Source organism: Festucalex cinctus, chromosome 15 (genome assembly GCF_051991245.1).
Source record: "Festucalex cinctus isolate MCC-2025b chromosome 15, RoL_Fcin_1.0, whole genome shotgun sequence".
NCBI lineage: Eukaryota > Metazoa > Chordata > Actinopteri > Syngnathiformes > Syngnathidae > Festucalex > Festucalex cinctus.
In genome coordinates, this window is record NC_135425.1 from 10,310,314 (window position 1) to 10,332,228 (window position 21,915).

The 21,915-nt window shown below is 36.6% G+C and overlaps 2 protein-coding genes across 3 annotated transcripts in view; both read left to right on the forward strand.

The window, feature by feature from the left end:
• Window positions 1–325: 325 nt before the first annotated feature.
• On the forward strand, window positions 326–8,380 carry alad (aminolevulinate dehydratase). Of its 2 annotated transcripts, none has more exons than XM_077497911.1 (12): window positions 326–376; window positions 1,083–1,208; window positions 1,354–1,404; window positions 1,912–2,008; window positions 2,308–2,443; window positions 3,614–3,697; window positions 4,028–4,116; window positions 4,361–4,416; window positions 4,487–4,574; window positions 5,594–5,680; window positions 6,654–6,783; window positions 7,178–8,380. In XM_077497911.1, exons 2-12 carry the CDS (start codon window positions 1,090–1,092, stop codon window positions 7,234–7,236), a joined length of 996 nt encoding a protein of 331 aa, XP_077354037.1. In that variant the 5' UTR covers window positions 326–376; window positions 1,083–1,089; the 3' UTR covers window positions 7,237–8,380. The 2 variants fall into 2 exon arrangements, with proteins under 2 accessions (XP_077354037.1, XP_077354038.1); XM_077497912.1 differs by lacking the exon at window positions 326–376 and adding an exon at window positions 460–482.
• A 1,415-nt stretch (window positions 8,381–9,795) lies between these two features.
• npr2 (natriuretic peptide receptor 2) overlaps window positions 9,796–21,915 on the forward strand; it is a 69,457-nt gene continuing 57,337 nt past the window's right edge. Inside the window, exons 1-2 of the mRNA XM_077497722.1 lie at window positions 9,796–9,873; window positions 10,039–11,100. Of these exons, the coding sequence (XP_077353848.1) occupies window positions 10,404–11,100 (697 nt within the window). The 5' untranslated portion in view covers window positions 9,796–9,873; window positions 10,039–10,403. The remainder of the gene's footprint in view (window positions 9,874–10,038; window positions 11,101–21,915) is intronic.

A 21,915-nucleotide genomic window follows, 5' to 3' on the forward strand; every position in this document is an offset into this window, starting at 1 on the left:
TGTAATATGTTAATATGTACATTTTGCCATTTGTTTATTTATTTAGTCATTTATTTATTTAGTCATTTATTTTAGTCATTTATTTATCTTTTTATTTAGTCGTTTATCTATTTATTTAGTCATTTACTTATTTAGTCATGTATTTATTTAGTCATTTAGTTATTTAGTCATTTAATTATTTAGTCATTTATTTATCTATTTATTTATTTAGTCATTTATTTATTTTGAATTTTGGCAGTTTTGGTCCTCCATACTAGATGGCGGTAGTGATGACCAAAGAAGTATTGACTGTGAGTCGAACCTGAAGAAGAAACTCAACCGGTCACTTTGCTGAAGGAGTGTGACGCATGTAAGAGCTACCCTGCTTCTCTTTCAGGTAAGTACAGTTTCAGTTTGCTAAGGGCTTAACTTTGACATTTTTATTAGTTTTTTGTCGACGTCTTCTTTAGTTTGCAAAATGTTCAAACATTTTTCTGGCCAAGGTGACTATATTCTTTTGAGTTTCCCGCTGTTCCTCAAACGCACCTGATAAGATGGAACAAAATGTAAAAAAAAAAAAAAAAAAAATCTATTCACATGTTACAACGTAGTTGATTTATCGCGTTGTGTTTATACGCAGTGATTGTCTTGATAGCAATATATAAGTATTTAAAAAATTTTTTTTTTAAGGCTATTGAATTATGTTCAATTGTTGGTGCGTGTACATTGACGTTGTTGTAAAGTAGTATTTAACTTATGTGCAATTACTGTACAGTTAATTGTAGTTTGGCAACATGTGCAATTCTGATGGCATGCCTTATGTGATTTCAATAATAGATTAACAGATGCGCTCATGTTACCCACCATGTTTAAAAGTCACATAACCAATTAAAACAATAAATATTTATGAATTCTAAGATCCTATTAACTTGAGATGAGTGTGAGCTGTAGTTTGGAGAAGCAGCATCACGCATGCTTGGTCAATTTAACGCTGACTGAACCGTGATGAAGGACAATGGTGTGCATGAGATGACTCAACTCATGAATACATTCACAGTGTCTCCTGTTTACTGTCCATATTTTTCTATATTTGTCTGCCTCAGGGTCAAGATGCAGACGCCAGCACAGTCCATCATTCATAGTGGCTACTTCCACCCTACACTCAGATACTGGCAGACCTGTGCCACAGATATCAGAGCAGAAAACCTAATCTATCCAATTTTCATCACGTAAGTGGCAACATTTTTCTCAAACTAAGTTGAATGGAAATTTAAGTGTGGAACTTAGTAATTTCTGTATGTTACAACACATTGAATGCATATTGCTGAACAGTATTTATTTTCGTCTTACTCCTTTTCTTTGCCACTCATATAGAGACAGTGCTGATGCTGTGGAGCCTATTGGTAGCCTACCTGGACAAGCCAGGTAAAAATAAATGAACCCAAATCCAGATAGGATTCATGTCCTGACTAAAATGAATTCCGCATCCATGTACATTATAGGGGGAAACATCTGTGCAAAAACGGCAACTGATATGAAGGGTGTTGTCCTTAGATAAAAAACCTTAAGTCAGGGTGGATCGAGCACTAAATACTGTTTCTGGACACAGATAAGATGACCATGTGCTCAAACTACTCAAACTGGTGATATTGCTGTTGGTAATAAACTCCATAACAATGTAATTTTTCTAATTGTTCTTTTTGATAGTTTTAACTCTTGCAGCCTTTTGTCATTTTCAATCAAAGCAAATACTTTCACTGACCCATTGGCTTGGTTGGTTTTCCTAGGTCGATATAATGAGGGCATAATAATGATAAGCTGTCAAATTCCTAGCCTTGTCATACCCTTTTTGTTAAATAAGTACTTGAAGAAATGTGATGTGATGTTAAATCATTTGTAATGTTTATGCTTATCATGTACTCCCTTTCATAGATATGGGGTGAACAAACTGGAGGGAATGTTGCAGCCACTTGTACAAAATGGCTTAAAATGTGTGCTGATCTTTGGGGTGCCCGCAAATATAGCAAAGGTATGTACAGTGACTCTACAAAGAGAGCAAGGACATAAACTGAAACTGCCACTATATTTGGGAGTAATAAGCACTAATATGTGGTTTGAATAATTGTGTGAAGGTGAAGCAGGGAACTCTTGGAACCCATTGATCAAAATAATTTAAACTTTTTTAAAAACTTTAGTGTTAAGGGGATTCAAATGTAAAATATATGCTGCAAATTGTTGGTGAGGTGGAAGTAGCAGTATAAAACAGAATTCTGGCTCATGAAGTTGAGTCAGAATGCATTGCAGCCACGCTGATATTTTGTGCCTTAGGATGACAGAGGGTCAGGGGCAGACACAGACGACACACCGGCCGTGATGGCCGTGAAGAAGATCCGATCCTTGTTCCCTGACTTGCTGGTGGCGTGTGACGTCTGCTTGTGTCCGTACACGATACACGGTCACTGTGGTCAGTGCCTCTTTTTTTTATGATACAACTTCTTCAGCAATATATTGTGGAACAAAAATAACATGCAGCACATATGGTGGACAGAATTGTTTGTATCCAATTCATCTATTAAAGAAAGAAATACACACAATGGTCTGTGAAATAACGACATAGATTTTGAATTTGCCAAAAGCTCATACTGACAAGACACATAATTTATGGGAGAATACCCTTTGTAAACGGGAGCTTTTTGGCAGGCATCAACACTGTGAAATATAAGGAAAGCTATGTTTCAAAATGATGGTGCTTCTTTGCTGCATCCGACACAGGGTGTCTATCTGTGCAGTGTTCAATAAAATCTCAAACCTATCAAGGTATGCTGGAGTGAAATATGCTATAGTAGTGTGAAGAACTCAGATTAAGGGTAGCAGATACTGTTTTATTTCATTAACCCATTTAATCCCATTTTTTCCCTAGACATATAATAATCAAAATCAGGTGACACTGATTGCCCTTCAACGATAAAAAATAAAAATATATGGACACATAGGTGAAAATGTATGTTTTATGTATGTCGGGACGAGTTGAGTTCTTCTCAAGGTGTAACCAGGAAGTAAACAGCTCTGGTCATGTGATAATTTATTCCAAACGTGCAAATGCATAGAATTCATCCTAGCAATGTATTCTGACAATATATACTGAAAATATTTTGAATGATTACCCAGTAACATTTTTCGAGCCCTGTAAATTAAATTATTCTTGTCCATCACACTTGTGACCACCGGGTTGAAATGGGTTTTAATTGTCTCAAAATATTGTGCAACAAAAACAAGAGCACAAGCATTAAAAAATTTTTTTTATCTTAGCAACGGTGAGGTACTCTTGATCAACACTAAGCGTCTTGGTGTTATGATGTTAAAATGTGATGATGAAGAGTGGTTACACAACACCAATTCTAATTTATTGGTTGATTCAGCTCCTTCTTAGAGAACAGCAATTTATGCATAAAGTACTGAAACTCTCAACAGTTGGGCATTTTAAGTTCATGCTGAAATTTTTAACCTTCTTAGAAAAGTTACAAGACTGGTATGACAAAAGAATATATTTGCATATTGCAGCCAGGTGCAGAGGTACCTAATAAAGTGTCCAGTGTGCATAGATAATCTCCATGTATTTTAATTTATCTTCCAGGTATCTTGAATGAAGATGGTTCGCTGGACAATGATGCTAGCTGTTTGAGACTGCCAGAAGTTGCACTAGCCTACGCTAAAGCCGGTAAACAGTTTCATCTTCTTTTTTTGTAAGCTTTTAAAAAGAAAAAAAAATCACATGTCTGAGGTGCCCACACCCACAAATTCATTTTAACTATCCTAAATGTCTCTTTAAATGGATTTTAGGATACTTTTTGAATATCATCATTTGGCCTCCGACTTGATTGAAACAGTAATACACATGGGAACACTGCAAATTGAGCTCAAAAACATGTTGACCATGTTAACAAGAGAAAATGGACACAGATTATGCATTATGAGAAATACAATGTCAAAGATTTTTTTTTCTATTTTAAATCAACATTAAAAGTCCATTTTGTGTGTTTTGCTGCAGGTTGTCACATAATTGCACCCTCTGATATGATGGATGGCAGAGTCGGGGCCATAAAACAAGCGCTGCTTGCTAATGGTTTGGGAAACAGGGTAAGTTGGACAAGTAAAGGTCCCCTTGTGCTCAAATCAGCCTGTGGTGTCCAGCTAAATGTGAAAAGCTATGATGGAAGCATATCACAAACAAAATTTGAGTATACAGCTTGGTAGGATTGAGTATAGGACCTATTGATCCTCTCAAGATGCGATAAATGTTCCTCTCAGTTGCCATAAATTACAAAATTATTTCACAAAAATGCAAATGATTTACATTGTTTTGTTTTGTTTTTTTCTCTAGGTGTCAGTGCTAAGCTACAGCGCCAAGTTTGCCTCATGTTATTATGGACCTTTCAGGTAAGTAAAGGTATACAATCCAATCAGTCCACATTTAAGCATATTGAAACTTCCAGCTGTGTCTATGCAGAGATGCTGCACAGTCCAAACCAGCTTTTGGGGACAGGCGCTGCTACCAACTCCCTCCTGGAGCGAGAGGGCTTGCCATCCGAGCTGTGGTAAATAATAGTTATTATACTACTCTCAAAAAAAGTTTACAGAAAAAAAGAGATTTCAGGAGTAACCAAAAAAAATCTATTAGAACTTTTACAGGTGAACTTCTTTTGAGTTTAACCTTTAAGGGAATTTTGGGAAAATGTGCAAAACGGACATGCGACTGGCGCCCGTTTCCATCCGTTCTTTTGTGAATATGCGCCACGAGATGACGTTGCAGTGAGGGGTACATAATTCACCCACGGAACATGAGTAAGTGAAGTGTGTCGTTACATTGAGAGCTAGTGTAAAAAAAAAGTGATCTAAAATTGCATTAATGTTTTTTTCTTTAATTAATTAAAAAAATATTTTTATTTCTTCGTCTCCCCAAACATATCTTACTTTAAAATCTGCCTTTTTTTTTTGTGTGTGACTACAAACGTGCATGTGACGTAGTATCGGCTAAAACGCTTATTCGGCAAAAGCTGTTTCCATAGCCAAAATGCGCATTTTCTCCCTCCAAGCGTAACAACTTTTTTGCTAATTTTGGGCCTTTTTTACCCCGAATTTCTGTTTGTATTTCACAGTTCTTGAAAATTTGAATACATATAGGTGAATGGAAACCCAACTACTGTCCTCATCATCATGCTATTCACATTTTAACATCATGAGACCAAAAGACCTTACAATTGAACACTAGTACCTCACTATTGCGAGGCTTCAAACAGGATGTTTTCAGAGGGAAATGGCCTTTGACGTCATCAGCAGTTTGCAACAGAGAGAGAGACAAAGACTAACAGAAAGTAATACATTCAAAACAAAACACATAATAGAAAGGCATAAATTCAAAACAAAACACATTTTGAATTTTGTCGTTCAGATCCTTGTTAGAGGAACAGGAAGTTGTGCTAAAAATGTTCAAATATTGGACATGTGCATCCAAACGTTTTGACCCGAAAGGGCAATTCCTAGCTCTATACGAGTACATTTGGTTTAAAAAATGCTATATAAGATGAAGTTTATGTAATCCTGTTCTGTGCCTCAGGAGCGAGATGTAAGAGAAGGAGCTGATATGCTAATGGTGAAACCCGGCCTGCCATATTTGGACATTGTGAGAGAAGTCAAGGACAAGGTCTGTTTTAATGATGAGCATTGAGCAGCATCACCGTTTTGCATCAGGTCTGGGCAAAATTCTGAATTTCAGAAGAAGAATTCAATTGATGGTGAATATAGAATTTGAATGATAGGAAGTAGAATTTAATTCATTGCAATTCTGAAAAATTCATTTTCATGACTTATCATTAGGAATGAGACTTAGTACTAGTGCTATCAAAGTTAAAGCGTTGACTAATTAATTAATCACAAAAAATTATTGCATTAATCATTGTATTACCGCAGATTGATCACACTATTAATTTTGACCGCAGATGATCCTTTTTAGCCGACAGCGGATGGTTACTTTTAAGGTAGCTGTTGGAGTTTGAGCAATAAACATAACTATATGCAAAGTTAAAGTAAAGCATTTAATAAATGTTTACATATGCCGTAGGTCATTTTTTCCCATTTTAAATTATGCAAGTAATTAATTGATTAGAAAAAGCAGGATGAGCGTGTGCAGTGGATATAAATGTTTGAAGACATCCTCATAACATTAAATGTCAAAAAAATTAACACATTACAGGTGAGCTTCAAATTTAGCGGGCAAAATATGTTGGGGGAAAAAAGCCTTTTAAAGTCAGTGATTAATCATGATTAATCAAAATTCTAAGATGTGATTAATCTGATTAAAAAATGTAATCGTTTGACAGCTCTTTTCTTCCAATTGGAAGTACTACAGAGACTAGCCTTAAGTCAAAATCTCCTTCATGTCGGAAAGATTAGCAATGTCTTTTTCAAAGTAATGCAATGCAGAAATGTTTTTATAGTTAGGGTTACAGGTACAGGTAAAAAATTTCACCCAGCCCTGTTTTGCATATTGGCGAGCTTTTGGAAATGTTTGCATTTGAATGAAAGAAGTTATTTTCCTCAAAACATTTCAAATATTGTATGCTACTAGGCCATGTGTGGATGTAATGAGTAATCATTTTTGTTCTGTCCCCATTCAGTTCCCTACTTATCCGCTTGCTGTTTATAATGTGTCGGGGGAGTTTGCCATGATGTGGCATGGAGCGCAAGCTGGAGCGTTTGACTTGCGAGTGGCTGTCATGGAGGCCATGACCGCCTTCCGCCGGGCAGGTGAGCATGGGCGTGTCGGATGTTAAAAGTCATGATGTAACACGTTTCATCCAAATAAGTGCGAGATTACTCCCCTCAAAGAAAAATCCTGACGAGTGGAAGTCGCAGCTCTCAGGTCCTTAATTGGTGTGCAGTTTGTTATCTCAATAAATCAGATAAAACCAAAAACTCATTTAGAGAGAATGATGTGTTGTACAACAGTATTCATCATGCTGCTATACTCTAATAAATCCAAATAAGATAGATGTGAAGAATCCTGTGAGAAACAATTACTATATGAACACAATTATTGGCATATGGACAAATGGATATCTGACATGAATATTCGTGTGATAAAAGTTTCTGTAATTACTGTCAGGCATGTAAACTAATGACTGTCATTCCTGTTTTTAAGGCGCTGACATTATCATCACCTACTACACGCCTCAGTTGCTCAGCTGGTTGAAAGAGTGAAGAATGAAGATCTTCTTTTAAAGCTAATGACCAAAAACTTAAACATGTCAGTAACACGCTTCAGTACATTTGGGCTTTTATTGAAAGTCTGTATTGGGAAAAATGGGCCTACCATGTGTGATATTACAAATTTCAGGATGAACCGAAAGTGCGTTGTAACCTCGACATGTAAACTTCGTTTGACCTGATCTAAACGTCCAACTGTTTAAATTTTTTAGTACTTTTGCACAATCAAATGGTGAATGGCAAGTTGTGCAAAAAGTACGGAAACTTGGAACAGTTAGATGTGTGCTTTCAAAAGTTAAGAAAATGTCAAATTATGTTCACCTGTTGTATTGCATTTCAGGTTCATCTGAAATTTCCCTCGAAAGTGAAAATCCCTAACTTTTTTTTTTTTTTTTTGTCATTAGAGTGTGTGTTTCCAAAGACTGAGAATGTAACAGTTAATTAATCATAGCTATTGTTACTGTTTTCTCAAGCACATGATGCGAGTGTCGATTCATGTTTGTGACCACAACCCCTTTGGACCAGATATTAAAGTGTTTATTCACAAGTCTTGCCTTCGTGCTCATCTAGGTGTCAAACTCTTGGCTTGCAGGGAAGACACATAGTTTGATGTCGTGCGTAAAAGCTTGCCCACATTTCCTTGACTTTTTAAAACTAGCCATAAAAATTATGCAATTGTGTAATATTTGGGTGTATATTACAGTGATGGGAAAATGAAGCTTCATGAAGCACTTGCGATATACAGTATTTTCTTTACTCAGATGGTGCTCTTGGTTTATAGATAAAGGCCAGTGCAATGGCAATTGATTCCATTTCAATTGGATCTCTGTCTAAACCAAGAGTGCCATCTAGAGGAGTCCAGAAATATCACAGGTGCTTCATGAAGCTTCATATAATACTGTTAGACTTCTCACATACTAACATATTAGGTAAGGAATGAGAAGTGTAACTGTCTCGTGCCTGAGTTTTTTTGTTTGTTTTGTTTTTGTGGCTGCTTATTTCAGTGGTGGTATCGAGATCTTTGATGAGCTTTCATTAGGCGGAGTTGGCTTGTGTAAGTTTTGATCATTCAACTTCTGGTCTTTAGCAAAAAATACAGACTGAATGTACTTGAGTAGAAAATAAAAAGTACAAGTGATTTTTTTACTGTCAACCATATACAGTATCTGTTTTGATAACTTGGTACAATGGGAATATGACCAAGAACACAAAATTGTTTCCCTCTGTTTTAACTTACATAATACACATACTGAGAACCATATTGTAGTTTTGTTTTGTTTTTTGTTTTTTTAACAAAGCTGTTTTGCCTTAGCTTTTGTGCTATCAAAACATGTTCACTTTGCTAATGTAAAAAAACAACAAAAAACTAAACTGAAAAATACCCCCCCCACACCCAAATTAGAAGTAGAATTTTTATTTATTTATTTATTTTTACAACACAAGCCATTCTTTGAGTAGACAAAAACCAATTGAAACTGCTTTAATTGAACCAAGGCGTATCAGAAAAATATTTCTGATGCATTGCAGTCCACCAGTGTATCATGCCACAATAATAAAGCTTAGTTAATATTGATTATACCTCGCTAACTTAAAAATATACCATTATGAATTTCAAGACAGGAATTTGAGACCTTGCACGAGAAGTATTACATTTGTCAGATGTAGCTAGTGAACTGCTAGTGAGTGTAGCTTCCTTGTTTCTGAGTCTGTGTTGATATAAAGACTTGATTCACTGCTGCTGTTTGCCCTTGACTCCTGTCATCTGAGTCATTCTGTAAAAAATTGTAAGCTGTATCTTGCAGGTGTCTGTCTGTATGTATGTAAATCATTCTTTCTATAATTATATAAATTTGCCCCACCCAAAAAACTTTGGTTGCTTTTTTTTTTTTTTTTTTTTTAATGCACAATGTCCAGACTTCATTGGAATCGGGGTTTGAAAATCATTGACCTTAATATAAACTTACATTTCAGCTATTGTTTATAATAGTCCCCCAATATATTTATTTCAGGAACAAACTTAATTCGACATCTGAGATACGCAACCAGTTTGGTCTGAAGCCTTTAGTGAGGTACAGGTGTCCCCCTCGTACTTTAATTAATGTAATGCATTGTCACATAATTGAATTATGATTGTGTTGTGTCACCGTGACCTACCATTAAATATGTAATGAAGAATTAATATTAGTTATTTATGTGACAAATTATTCCTCTTCAAACATAAATTGAATGGAACCCGTATTACTCAACTCAACTGTAAACACAGGTTATACTTTCTATTTATCATTGTACTGCCAAAATGACGTATGAAAAAAGGTAACTGAAATAACTTTTTTTTTTTTTTTTTTAAGTAGGCTCTAATTTTTTTATTTATTTTTTGGCTTTTTAGCCTTTAACCTTTTATACTTGATTGTTTATCGACAATAACACTACGTGTTTAGGTAAGAGCCTGCAAAACGATGGGTAACCAGCAGGGGGCGACTCGTGTTCATTTTGGGAGTTAAATTGCAAATGGTAAAAAGCCCTTTTAGAATGGATTAGAGCGTTATCATTTATCTAGTACATTTTACGTTCCAACGAGTTCTGTTATCTAATATGTCTAAAATGTGATGGTTGTTTTTATGGTGAAGTGAGGTGAGTATGTACATTTGTAGGCCTATTTGAAAAGAAACTTAGTATTTTTGACCTATATTTTGTTTAAATCGGATGATTTGTGCACGTGTTTGAGCGAAGTTGAATAGAATGATCGATTGGACCAACTGATTTATTTGACATGGCGGCCCGTCACTGTACTTACAGTGTATGACGTGAGGGGGCCGAGCAGTATGAGGGCTGCTCTCATTAAGGTTGAAGTCATCTGGATGGATGCTCTCACTCTCCCACACGCCACCACTGGAAGCCGACGCAGTGCCGGAGAAGTCCATCTTTGGGCGCACAACAACTCATTTTGACGTGGATTTACCCGACGCAGACGCATGGCACAGGCTCACAGACAATACAAATATGACGCCATTGCTGACTTTGAGTGACTTTTAAGGAAAAATAGGAGAACGGCGACAGGTAAACAGAAGGAAAGGGAGACTTATGTTTGGCGTCAGGGGGGCCCCAGCCGGTCGTTTCTCCCCTCCAACCGGTGCCGTACTAGACCGCTTGGGACGAGCGTCATGGGCTGCAGTGAGGCACTGGGATGTTGCCTGTTGTTGGCCGTGTCCTGCTGCCTTCTCCCGGCGTGTCGAAGCAACATAACGGTGGCGGTGATGCTGCCGGACAACCACCACAAGTACCCGTGGGCTCTGCCGCGCGTCTTCCCGGCCATCCTCATGGCGCATGAGGATCTCCACGGCAAACACGGGCTGCTCCTCGGCCGCTCCATTAACATCCTCAACTACAGCACCGAGGACCCGGCGGCGGGTTCGTGCGCCGAGAGCCGAGCCCAGGTGGTAGCCGTGGACGCCAAACTCTACATCCGCCCCGACGCTTTCTTCGGGCCCGGCTGCGTGTACCCGCTCGCCTCCGTGGGGCGCTTCGCATCCCACTGGAAACTCCCGCTCATCACCGCCGGAGGACCCGCGTACGGCTTCGACAAGCGTGACGAGTATCGAACCATCGTGCGCAGCGGGCCGTCCACCACCAAGCTCGGGGACTTCACCAACATGCTGCACACGCATTTCAACTGGACGTCCCGCGCCGTGGTCATCTTCCACGACTTGAGGCACGACGACCGGCCGCACTACTTCCTCTCGGAGGGTATCTACCTGAAGTTGAAGGAGGAGATGAACGTGACGGTGGAGGCCCAGCCCTATGAAGACGACTTCAAGTTCTACAAGGAACTCATTGCCTTCATGAAGGAGCGAGGCAGAAGTAAGCACTGCTTTCATTTGGTTCTTGCAAAGTTTGAAATTGAACAGCCGACAATATGAACATGTCAATAAGTTTTACTTAAATCACAATATGGCTCCAGGTCAAGTTATTTTGAAAACCAACAAACAATACTGAGCCTATATATATATATATATATATATATATATTTTTTTTTTCTTTCTTTCTTTCTTTCTTTCTTTCTTTCTTTCTTTCTTTCTTTCTTTCTTTCTTTCTTTCTTTCTTTCTTTCTTTCTTTCTTTTTGTTTAAAAAGGCATCAAGACTCAACATTTGGGGGAATCCCAAATGACTGAAAGAGTGTTTTTATTGTTTTGCTTCCTTACATTTATTGCGCTAAGGCACATATTTTACATTAGAAAAAAATCTGAAAAAATGTACACTGAGATTATGACAATCTCATTAATATACTCACAAATTTACAAACAAGCCTACTGATATACTGGAAAGAATCCTGACTAGTTCTCTTGTCTGAATGACAACAGCTGGACACAGGATAATTGTATCTTCTGCCATCTAGTTGAAAAGCATTGAATTGGTTTGCCTGTAACTATACATCGCCTGCATAGATAGATAAACAAATAAATTTGTAGTTGATTATAATTATTTTTGGACACATGAAGTGAACTTGGACAATTTCCTGCAGCATATCTGAAGATCTCTATACTGTGGTTAAGGATCAATGACGTATACTGTATTGCAATAATTACATATTTGAATAAACATTTACAAAAATCTCCCCAGAGAAGCAGACAAATTAGTTGGGTGGCTAATGCCTACATTGTTAAATGAATTGGTGTATAATAATAATATTATCATTATTATCATTATTATTATTAGTGCTGCACGATATTGGAAAATCATGTGATATGCGATATAGTTCCTGATTATTGCGATATTTAACATGTACCGAAGGAAATGTAATTTTTTATTAAATTAAAGCATTACATTTTTCATGCATCAAAATAAGCAAACTCAGTATTTTCATAGTTAATTAATTGTAATTACATCTCGATTATGTTAAACTGTTGGATGGTGGTGCGCATTTTAGCGGCTGACTGATCAAATTCAGATAAAAGCATAAAATTCATATATGAAACTTATTGCATGTCTTGGCGAAATGCATATTGCATGGGCCAATATTACAATATCAATATTTTTTCGATATATTATGCAACTCTAATTATTATTATTATTATTATTATTATTATTATGATTACTATTAATAACATATTTAGAAAGAATGATAAAGTTCCTGTTGTTCCTTTGAGTGCAGCTTTTCTCACTACATTATAATAATTTCCTGAAAATGTAGATAAATTTGCACTTAACACGATCAAAAATGTAATAAACCTAATAATTGTAATAATTACATGAATCATATAATAAAAAATTTGACTCATATTGTAGTAACATTTTTACCGATAATGTGATATCTAATTACCTTATTATACTATGCATACCATATCCCAGAAGTCTTTGCGGCAGGGCAGTTCGAATTGAGTAGGTGGAGCTTGCTTTGGTTAACTTTCCGCACAGTTGGTTTAACACTGAATAAATGAACTTTTTCAAATAACTCCAACACTAACCTCCATTTAAATCAGACAGTGTTAAAAATGCATTTTGGGGGTTGAATTAAACTGTAATAATTTAATAATTTGTGTAAAATCTGTAAAAATGTTATTACAATATCAGTCAGGATTTCTTTTATGACGGTGTTGGTGAAATTATTGCATTATTGGGTTTTATTATATTTTTGTTCAAGTGCAAATTTTATTACATTTTAAGACATTATTACATTTTCAGGAATAAATTTGATTATAGGGTGTTCTAATATAAGGCTGTTACGGTCACTGTCTACTCAGGGTAGAGATTAGATAATGTTATTTTATGATATCTTAGAGGCATAATTGTTGACACAGCTGTCATACTGGATCTCATTAGGCTGCATGCCATTGACGGACTTATCTTGATTCTGCACATAAATATTTTGTGTGCATTGTCTCACACCGGCGACCTTTCTGCTCAATTTATGTCTTCCCTCAGTAAAAGAAACAAAAACATCTAACATTCTCTGTGAAAGCCAAAGAATTGACCTCTTGTATGACGTAGGTTTTTATTTAAATTAATGCACGGCAGATGAAAACAGAGCCCAAGTGGAATTAGCTGAGCGAAGAGCCTCTTTATCGGAGCGTTATTATTAGGGATGTAACGATATCCAAACATCACGATACGATATTATCACGATATGAAGGTCACGATACCATAATTATCACGATATTGCGGGGGCGTTGGCGATATTTAAAAAACATCGCAATATTGTAAATAAGAGAGCTCATAGTTAAAAAAAAAAAAGCACAATATTGTGCTTTTGTACATAACAATGCATATAAACCACCTACAATATCTAATAACAATATTGAGGCACTTACTTGGTCATACAAGCACACATTGATCGCTTCACAAGCAAATCTGACAATTAGCATAAATTTTAAACATAGAAGGATAAAACATCCCTAACGAAAATTTTATTGCACTAATAAACTAGCTACTAGAGGAACTGCAGAAATCGAAATCAACCTGACTTTTTTTTAAATAAAAGGTATTCCTGTTAAATATTGTGACCATGACGCCGACGATATTGTGGCAGTTTTAATAGCACAATATCACGATATTGCCCTTATCATGACATCCCTAGTTATTGTACAGGAATGTTTAGGCTGCTGCTCCTGGTTTTATTGTAGGGACCACCACCTGAGACAGACACATAATTTGAGACGAACAGGGCGCCCCTCTGGCCAAAACAATCGCATGGGTTGGGTCAGAATCCTTGAAGCCTTACTTGGTTTAAAATGAAAACACATTAACAATGGTGCAATCCTTTGGAAGTTTACGACGGCATCATAACAACCAGACATTTTTTGGGAATTCTTACTCGCAGTTGGACACTAAATGTTTCCGGTATTGCAGAAATGTGATATTAGCCTCTGGTGTATTTCACTTGAAGGCTATGAATGAACACAGAAGGAGAGAACAGTCGATGAATTCAATATTGCTATATATCCTTCAATCCAAAAGTCCTTTCTCAATTACAAGTAAACACAGTATCAAACTTAAATCAACCTAGTGTGCTGCATGGAAAGAGGGAATACTGTTGTCTAGTCAGTAATCTTTCCTAAACAGGGATAAAACCAGTACAGTAGCTGTTTTTTAGGTCACTGCTGACTGAGTGATAATATTCACACAAACAGCCTTTGAAGAAATGTTTTATTTCCGTGTAACTCATGTTGTTTACTATTCACCTTTTTTTTCATAACAACCAAAAATATATGACCCTCAACTGATCAAAATACATAAATCTATGATAAAAGTCACCCAATCAGTCATCACGCAACTAAATTTAGCAGACCCATGCAAACACTCCTTGACAGAGGTTTGCGGAAATCAGTTTAAAAAATGAAGCTGATTGTTTCTGTTTTGTCTTATAATTTATTGGTTTACTATTACAAAAATCACTATTGTAATAAAAACATTTAAGCATGCTGTCCTGAGACTTTTGCATGGTTCTGTAGGCTAACATGAATCACAGCAACGGGAAATGTGTCTGACTCTTAATGCAAAGATTGTTACTATGCTATGAGATCAGCGAAGCTATACTTAGTGAGTTTGTGCAACAGCACAGGCATCCTCATTATGGTTCAGAGCTTTGAAAGCAGGGGGTCCATCAAAGCTGTCTAGATAACGCGCAGGATTTTGGACAGGTCAGGTCACAAATGAAGCCGAGGTGAGGAGTGTTTTAAACAACTTACAGGAACGTGTCACGGCAGCTGTTCGTTAATCCACCTTTCACCTCGCCCTCTAACCCCTTGCGTATACTCATTACTCAATGCACCTCTGTCTGTGTGTGAGTGAGTGAAGAATGTAATTCGGGCTTTGCAACAACAACAAAAAAATGTTAAATTAAAAATCTTACCATTGAGCCATCAGTGCAGAAAAATACAAATTTACATTAATGATTTAAACTGAAATATTAGGTAGTTTTTTTGCATTCGTATTACAGTTTCTACTTTTGAATTGAAAAATCTGTCTTTAACTCATTTGCTCCCAAAAACGTATAAATACGTTCTATTTTAAATGTTTTACGTGTCCCAAAAACGTATTGATATGTTTTTTTTTGTGTTTTTTTTTTGTTTTTAATTCTAGAGCATACAGAAGGCTTTGATGCAGCCACTCCACTGCCGAGAACGGTTGAAGCAATGGTAGTTATTACAAAAACGGCCAGAAGGTGGCAGTAGAGTATAAGAGATCAACCAGGGCCCTGTTTTTTTTTTTGCATTAGTATTACAGTTTCCACTTTTGCATTGAAAAATCTGTCTTTAACTCATTTGCTCCCAAAAACATATAAATACGTTCTATTTTAAATGTTTGAAGTGTCCCAAAGAGGTATTGATATGTTTTTTTGTTTTTGTTTTTTTTCTTATGCTAGAGCATACAGAAGGCTTTGATGCAGCCTCTCCACTGCCGAGAACGGTTGAAGCAATGGTAGTTATTACAAAAAACGGCCAGAAGAGTATAAGAGATCAACCAGGGCCATGTTAAAACGAGCTTGATTTCCTCACAGTTCTAAGCAGATTTGTGATAATGATGAAACATGGCTATATTCTAATACTAATTGCTGCAAGACGGAAACAGATAGAAATACAATTGGGTTTTTTTCCTGATGAAAGAAGAGACTCTAATCTTTCTTTTGGTAGGTTCCGTGTTTTTATAGCAGTAGAGCACAATATTCTGTGGGCCTTGCAAAATCCGTCAAAATCCAGTAAAAGAGCCGGGAGCAAAGGGCGTTGTTCAGTGAAAATGGCTGCGAGTGAATGAGTTAATGAAATCCTACATGGACCAACAACTGTTAACTTTTCCACATGTTTAATCGTGCATAATTGGATTTTAATTAATTGTCATTAATGTAATGCTCTGTTGCAACTGTATTTACAAATCACGGATCACTGAATTGACCAGCAATGAATGGATCAAATTTAATATTTATGGCAGGATGAAGCATTCATGCTGCATTCTTTTCAAACATGTTGATTGGTATACAAATAACAGCAAAGATGGTCTACAATGCTAATTAAAGCAACGAAAATGCCCACCCCTTCTCTGATGAATTATGGTGCTGCTGCAGTGAGCCGGAGGTCATGGAAGCTAATGGTTTTGTCAAGGCTTGCTCGGCATTCAACTTTTAATCGTAGCAGATAACCTCGAGGCTATCGGCTCTGCCAACTGGGCTTAGATGACGAGAGGCTGAGACTGGAGAGAAGAGCGCTAAAACTATTGTGATGACTCGCGTCATTTGAGCTTTTACAGCTGACAGTGATTGTGTGCAGTTGCTTCTGTCCGCCACCTTTAGATCCCCAAATTCTTACTTGTAATTCCTTGCAAACGGATATGTGGGAAGTACATTAACTGTGGTCAGAGGAATCTGCACCATACTATTTTCCATTATTAGAACCAAACATATTTAAAAAAAAATACTTCTTGGTGCTTGGTTAAGATTTGACATTTTTGTGTAAAGCCCCACTTCTCTCATCCAAGTCTCACTGGTGAATCATCAGAGGTCGCTGATGTTAGACGAGAGAGCCAGGCTGACAATCTGTGTTCTAGTTCTTTACCACTATGTTTGATGGTCAGGGCTCGATGGTGTCTTAATGGATCTTGCTTTGTGCACTGGGGTTTAGTCATTTTGGAACAGAAATGGTCCTTCTTTATTCTATTCTAATCCAAAGAGTTAAATAAACAAATAAATAAATAAAAGCCTGAGGTTTGTGTATGAGGGAAAATAAACCCAGGCACCTAAAAAAAATATTTAAAACAAAATTAATTAAAACTACATATCAGAGAAATCACCATTTGGGTAGCAGCTATCAGCTGAAAGCTGATTTGAAATCAGAAAATTAAATATATTTCTGTTCCCACCGCTGTATTCAGCTGCTGAGTCTCGGCTGCAGGACATGAACGGGGCCCTTCCATTTCCATATACTAAATTTCGTACTGTATAATTTGTCCATCTAAACACATTATTCCCAGTATATATTATGTAATTATATATGGGCCATTTTAAAATAGTTTGATCGATATTGGAAAGAACAATTACTTAAATAAATAAATAAATAAATAAATTTGTAGTTCCCCCCATACCTTGATTTTGTGTGAAATTATCTCCTATGCAGAAACAACCACTCTTAAAGACTCTCTCTCTCTCTCTCTCTCTCTCTCTCTTTTTTTTTTCAAGAAGTTACTGTTGATTTATGTATTATTATTATTATTATTATTATTATTATTATTATTATTATTATTATTATTATTACTTTAAAGAAGTTATTGTTGATTTTTAAAGTTTTAGGCCCTAATTGATGGATCAAATGGTGGTGGCCCACTGAAATACACTTCTCTCCTAACGGTGAAGACATAAACAGCTTCATAAAAATACTTTGTTTTGCATAGTTTATGGGTTTGTTGTCCTTCAAACCTTGCAGATAAAGGGCATAAATAATCCAAACTACTCATTATATCCATTAATTTCTTTATACATTCGTATTAACAGTGAAGACATGCTGAAGTTCAATAACTGTCACAAATTAATGCTTATCTCAGTAACAACATTAAAACAAAAAAACAAAAAAATGGGGAAAAAAATGTGAAACTAACCACGCTACATTTAGATATATATATTTTTTTGCAGATTTGTATTGTTATCTAGGACAAACATAGTACCTCAATATTATTTAAATTTTGAGGGAGTTGATTGTTGTGCAAAAAATGCACAAAATGAGTTATCGCACTTTATGTTAGTTTGCTGTTGAGCAGGTTTTGTGCCGTCCTTGAATGATAATTACTCATTTTTGTGCTGGAAAACAGAAAAAAATAAGCACGTGGTTATGTTTTGTTTGTTTGTTTGCTTCAATCACTTTTCTGTGGGTGAGGATCCGAAATATATCAAGAGCACATCTTCTGCACACACTGTATGCACGTATTTTGCTCATATTTAAAATGGCATTTTTGTCACACATCTGGCCAGAAAGTGAGTGGTCCTATATGAAGCAGCAGAATTTACTTGGTATGGTGACGCTGGAGTCTTGCTGCTTTGAATGTGAACATGCTAATTTCTTGTGGATGCTCTGTGTATTAGTCCCCTCTTGCACCTCTTGTTGAGGCTGGTTAAACAAAAAATAATAATAAAGCCAAAGAAAATGATCCGTGCACTATATTAGAACATTTTGCGCAAAGTCATACACGACGTTTAAACAGAGTTTTGTGTTTTTCACCAGGGCTATTTCAGTGGCAGCCGATTTCAGCAATTTCATTGAATGTTTATGACATCAAATAAATTCTGAGATTGCGTGTTGTTCTCTTAATAGTAAGAAAGGAGAAAAGTGATTATGATCTTGAAGAGTGAGAAGTGGAACAACTTGACCAAACAAGTTGAACGTGTGTGTCTACTTTAGGCTGCCACAACATGCAAGGCCATTTTGCCCCTGACTGTTGGGGCATTTATTTTGGGTGCAATCCAGGAGACAGCAGAACTGCTTGGCATGGTTAAACTATGATGGAACAGATGCGAGTCGGGGTCCAACATTAGTCTAGCCAATGAGGAAATGTCTGCTAAGTGGCCTCTGAGCTGCGAGCCCCCACTCCGGCATATGTCTGGAATGAAAATAACGGTGGTTATATATTTTTGTGGTGCAAAAGCAGGCAAGTGTAGGTGGCAGGGTGAAAGTTCATTGGAGACAGACGGGCCTTAAGGTTGATTCCTGTAAGAGCAGACAATGAGTTGTTGGTTTATTTTTGACTACGCCTGTGATTGTTTACCTTCTAAATGAAGATACGGGATATGCTTTTCAATTAGATCGCAAGCACAGCCTTTTCCATGTTGACATCACCTTTTTCTTTGGCAGAAGCTTATGTGTCAAAGGTCAAACGTCATGGATTGCAAGAAAAAAAAAGTGGAAAAAAACACATCAGTCAAATTGACGTGGAACGTTTTAAATGCCAGGGTTTACTGTACAGTAAGAAGGGTACAAGTGCAGTTGGCTGTGCATATTAAAAATAACAAAACAAGACTAACAGTAACTGCCTTGGCTCCTTGTAGCTACGTAACTATTAATAATGTACCATGCACAAATAAAACGCAATGTCATAATACCGAATCAATTAATTCAACTAATAAAAGAAACTTGATATGCAGTGCTGACTGACTATAGGAGACATTCAGTCACAAGAATTTTTACATTTTAAAATGGTGGTCTGTGACATTAGATTTATAGAACATGGTGATTGATCTCAGTGCAGATTTTGATTCTATTTATCATCACATCCTCACAGATAGTCTGAGGGAATGGGCGGGAATCTCAGGGACCACCCTTAACTGGTTCATATCCTATCTCATTTATTAAGTAGATCTTTTTTTTTTTTAGTGGTAGTTGTGAGTTTAGAGTCTTTTTCCTTTTTCTGTGGTGGTCCTCAAGGGTCAGTCTTGGGGCTCATTGTTTTTGCACACAACATACTTGCTGTTGACATGTCATCAGCAAATTTGAAGGTGTCTCATACCACTTGTATAACCTTTTCTCTTGACCCTGATTGTGTAGATAACTATTACAATAATAAAAAAATATATAAATATTAAAAAAATCTTAAATAATACTGTGTGACTGATTAACTGAAATAAATTAATGACTTGATGCTAGCTCCAAGGACATACTTATATTGTGTGCCCCAGTGTAAGAAACCTTGCGTCATGCTTTTTGATGAAAATATTTAAACTGGAACCTATTGCTTACTTTTTAAGATAAAAATAATTCTAAAGTCTTTGTCTTCACTCATGCTTTTTGTCTCCATGTCTTGAATATTGCATTTCTACTATTGTCCCACCTTCGTCTTCATTCTTCTTCAATTTTTTATTTCATTCCTTAAAAAAAAGAGAAATGAAAAGGGACAGAAAGGAGTAAAAGTTATGTTATCTGTCCCTGATGAACAACAACAACAAAAAATAATCAGCACAAAGTAAATGACAGCGAGCGGTCGCAGCGACGCTTTCAAGATAACAAATTTATATAATAATTAAGCAACATGTCCTTGTGGTATTTATATTCTTCCAGTAATTAAAGCTTTTGCCAAGTTTTTAAAGATACAGATAAACTGAGATGATTTTCTTTTACAATCCAGATTGTTCCATAAACTGACACCTTGAGTTGAAATACATTGTTTTGTTTTGTTCTATATTTTGTTTTGGAGAAAATATCTGTTCCTCTTAATTTATACTCACTTTCCCTTTTTTTAAATTTAATTTGTATATTAATTAACTGGTAAACTTTCATGATGGGCTTTAAACATTATTTTAAGACGGTTACATTCCATCAATTCATTAAATTTTAAAGTTTTTAGTTGTATAAATAATGGATTAGTGTGGTCTCTTTATCCGCACCCGTAAGCAACACGAATTGCACGTTTCAGTAAAAGAAAGATGACCTTAACAAATCTTCATTAGTCTATCTACGATTAGTTCAGAATACATCACTCCTCTTCTGTCGTCCCTTACAAGGGCCCCTGTTAATTTTAGGATTCAGTATTTTTATTTTTTATTTTTTATTTTTTTTAAGGGTTCAATACAATTTTTTTTAAAGGCGCACACAGAGGACTCAATGATCAGGCTCCTTTGGTGGATTTTGCAGTCTTCTTAAATTTTCCCTCACCCAAGATTAAAAACTAAAGATAATAGAGCCTGGTCTAGGCCCCAAATTGTGGGATGTACTTTTGTTTGCGTTAGAATGGACATTTGTTTTGGCATCCATACCAGTAAGACTAGATAGTTAAAAAAATAAAAATAAATCTTTAATTTATTTTAATGAGATTGATTGGTGTTTAGTATGCATGACCGCGTTTCAAATCTGAAGCGCTTTGTGAGTACTGTCTGTCAAAAGTGCTATACTGTATAAATAAAATGGACTTTCTTTCTTACTTCATCAACATGCAAAGGATTAGGAATTGCAGAGCACTATAGCCCCCGCCCCCCTTTATTTAAGCCTCCAGAACTGACTAGGCGTAAATGAGCAAATGCTCACCTCGCCTGCACAGAACCAATTGTAAGTACGACTTTCGTTACCATGACGACCATGGATGGAGCATGGGTGTTGAATAAGTGGCTTGTACTTGAAGAAAAGCCCAGAGTTTAGGGTTGGGTGGATGGGCGAGTAAATTATCGTACACTTCACTTAATACACTTGTCAATTAGTGAACAGCTCCTTGCATGTGGTGCATGCAGCTGACACATAAACAACACAAATTCCCCAAGCCCCACCATGTCGAGCACTTCAGATCAATCGCAATGTACCACTTGATGAAAGCTAATGTATTTAACTAACTCACTGCAGCTTTGCTTACCTTTTGGCTTCGATGATGTTCCAGACAAGAAAAAAGCGAGCTATGGCTCTGAACAGTTTTTTTTTTCAAATCTCGGCATCCATCCATCCATCCATCCATCCATCCATCCATCCATCCATCCATCCATCCATCCATCCATCCATTCATTTTCTTGACCTCTTATTCCTCACAAGGGGCGCGGGGGGTGCTGGAGCCTATCTCAGCTGGCTTTGGGCAGTGGTCGGGGTACACCCTGAACTGGTTGCCAGCCAATCGCAGGGCTCAAATCTCGGCACAAAGTTGAATTCACATCCAGTTGTCTGGTTGTTGAAACATTCCTCAACTTACCACTCCTGACTCCTCTCCAAGTTGGAATGAAATTTATT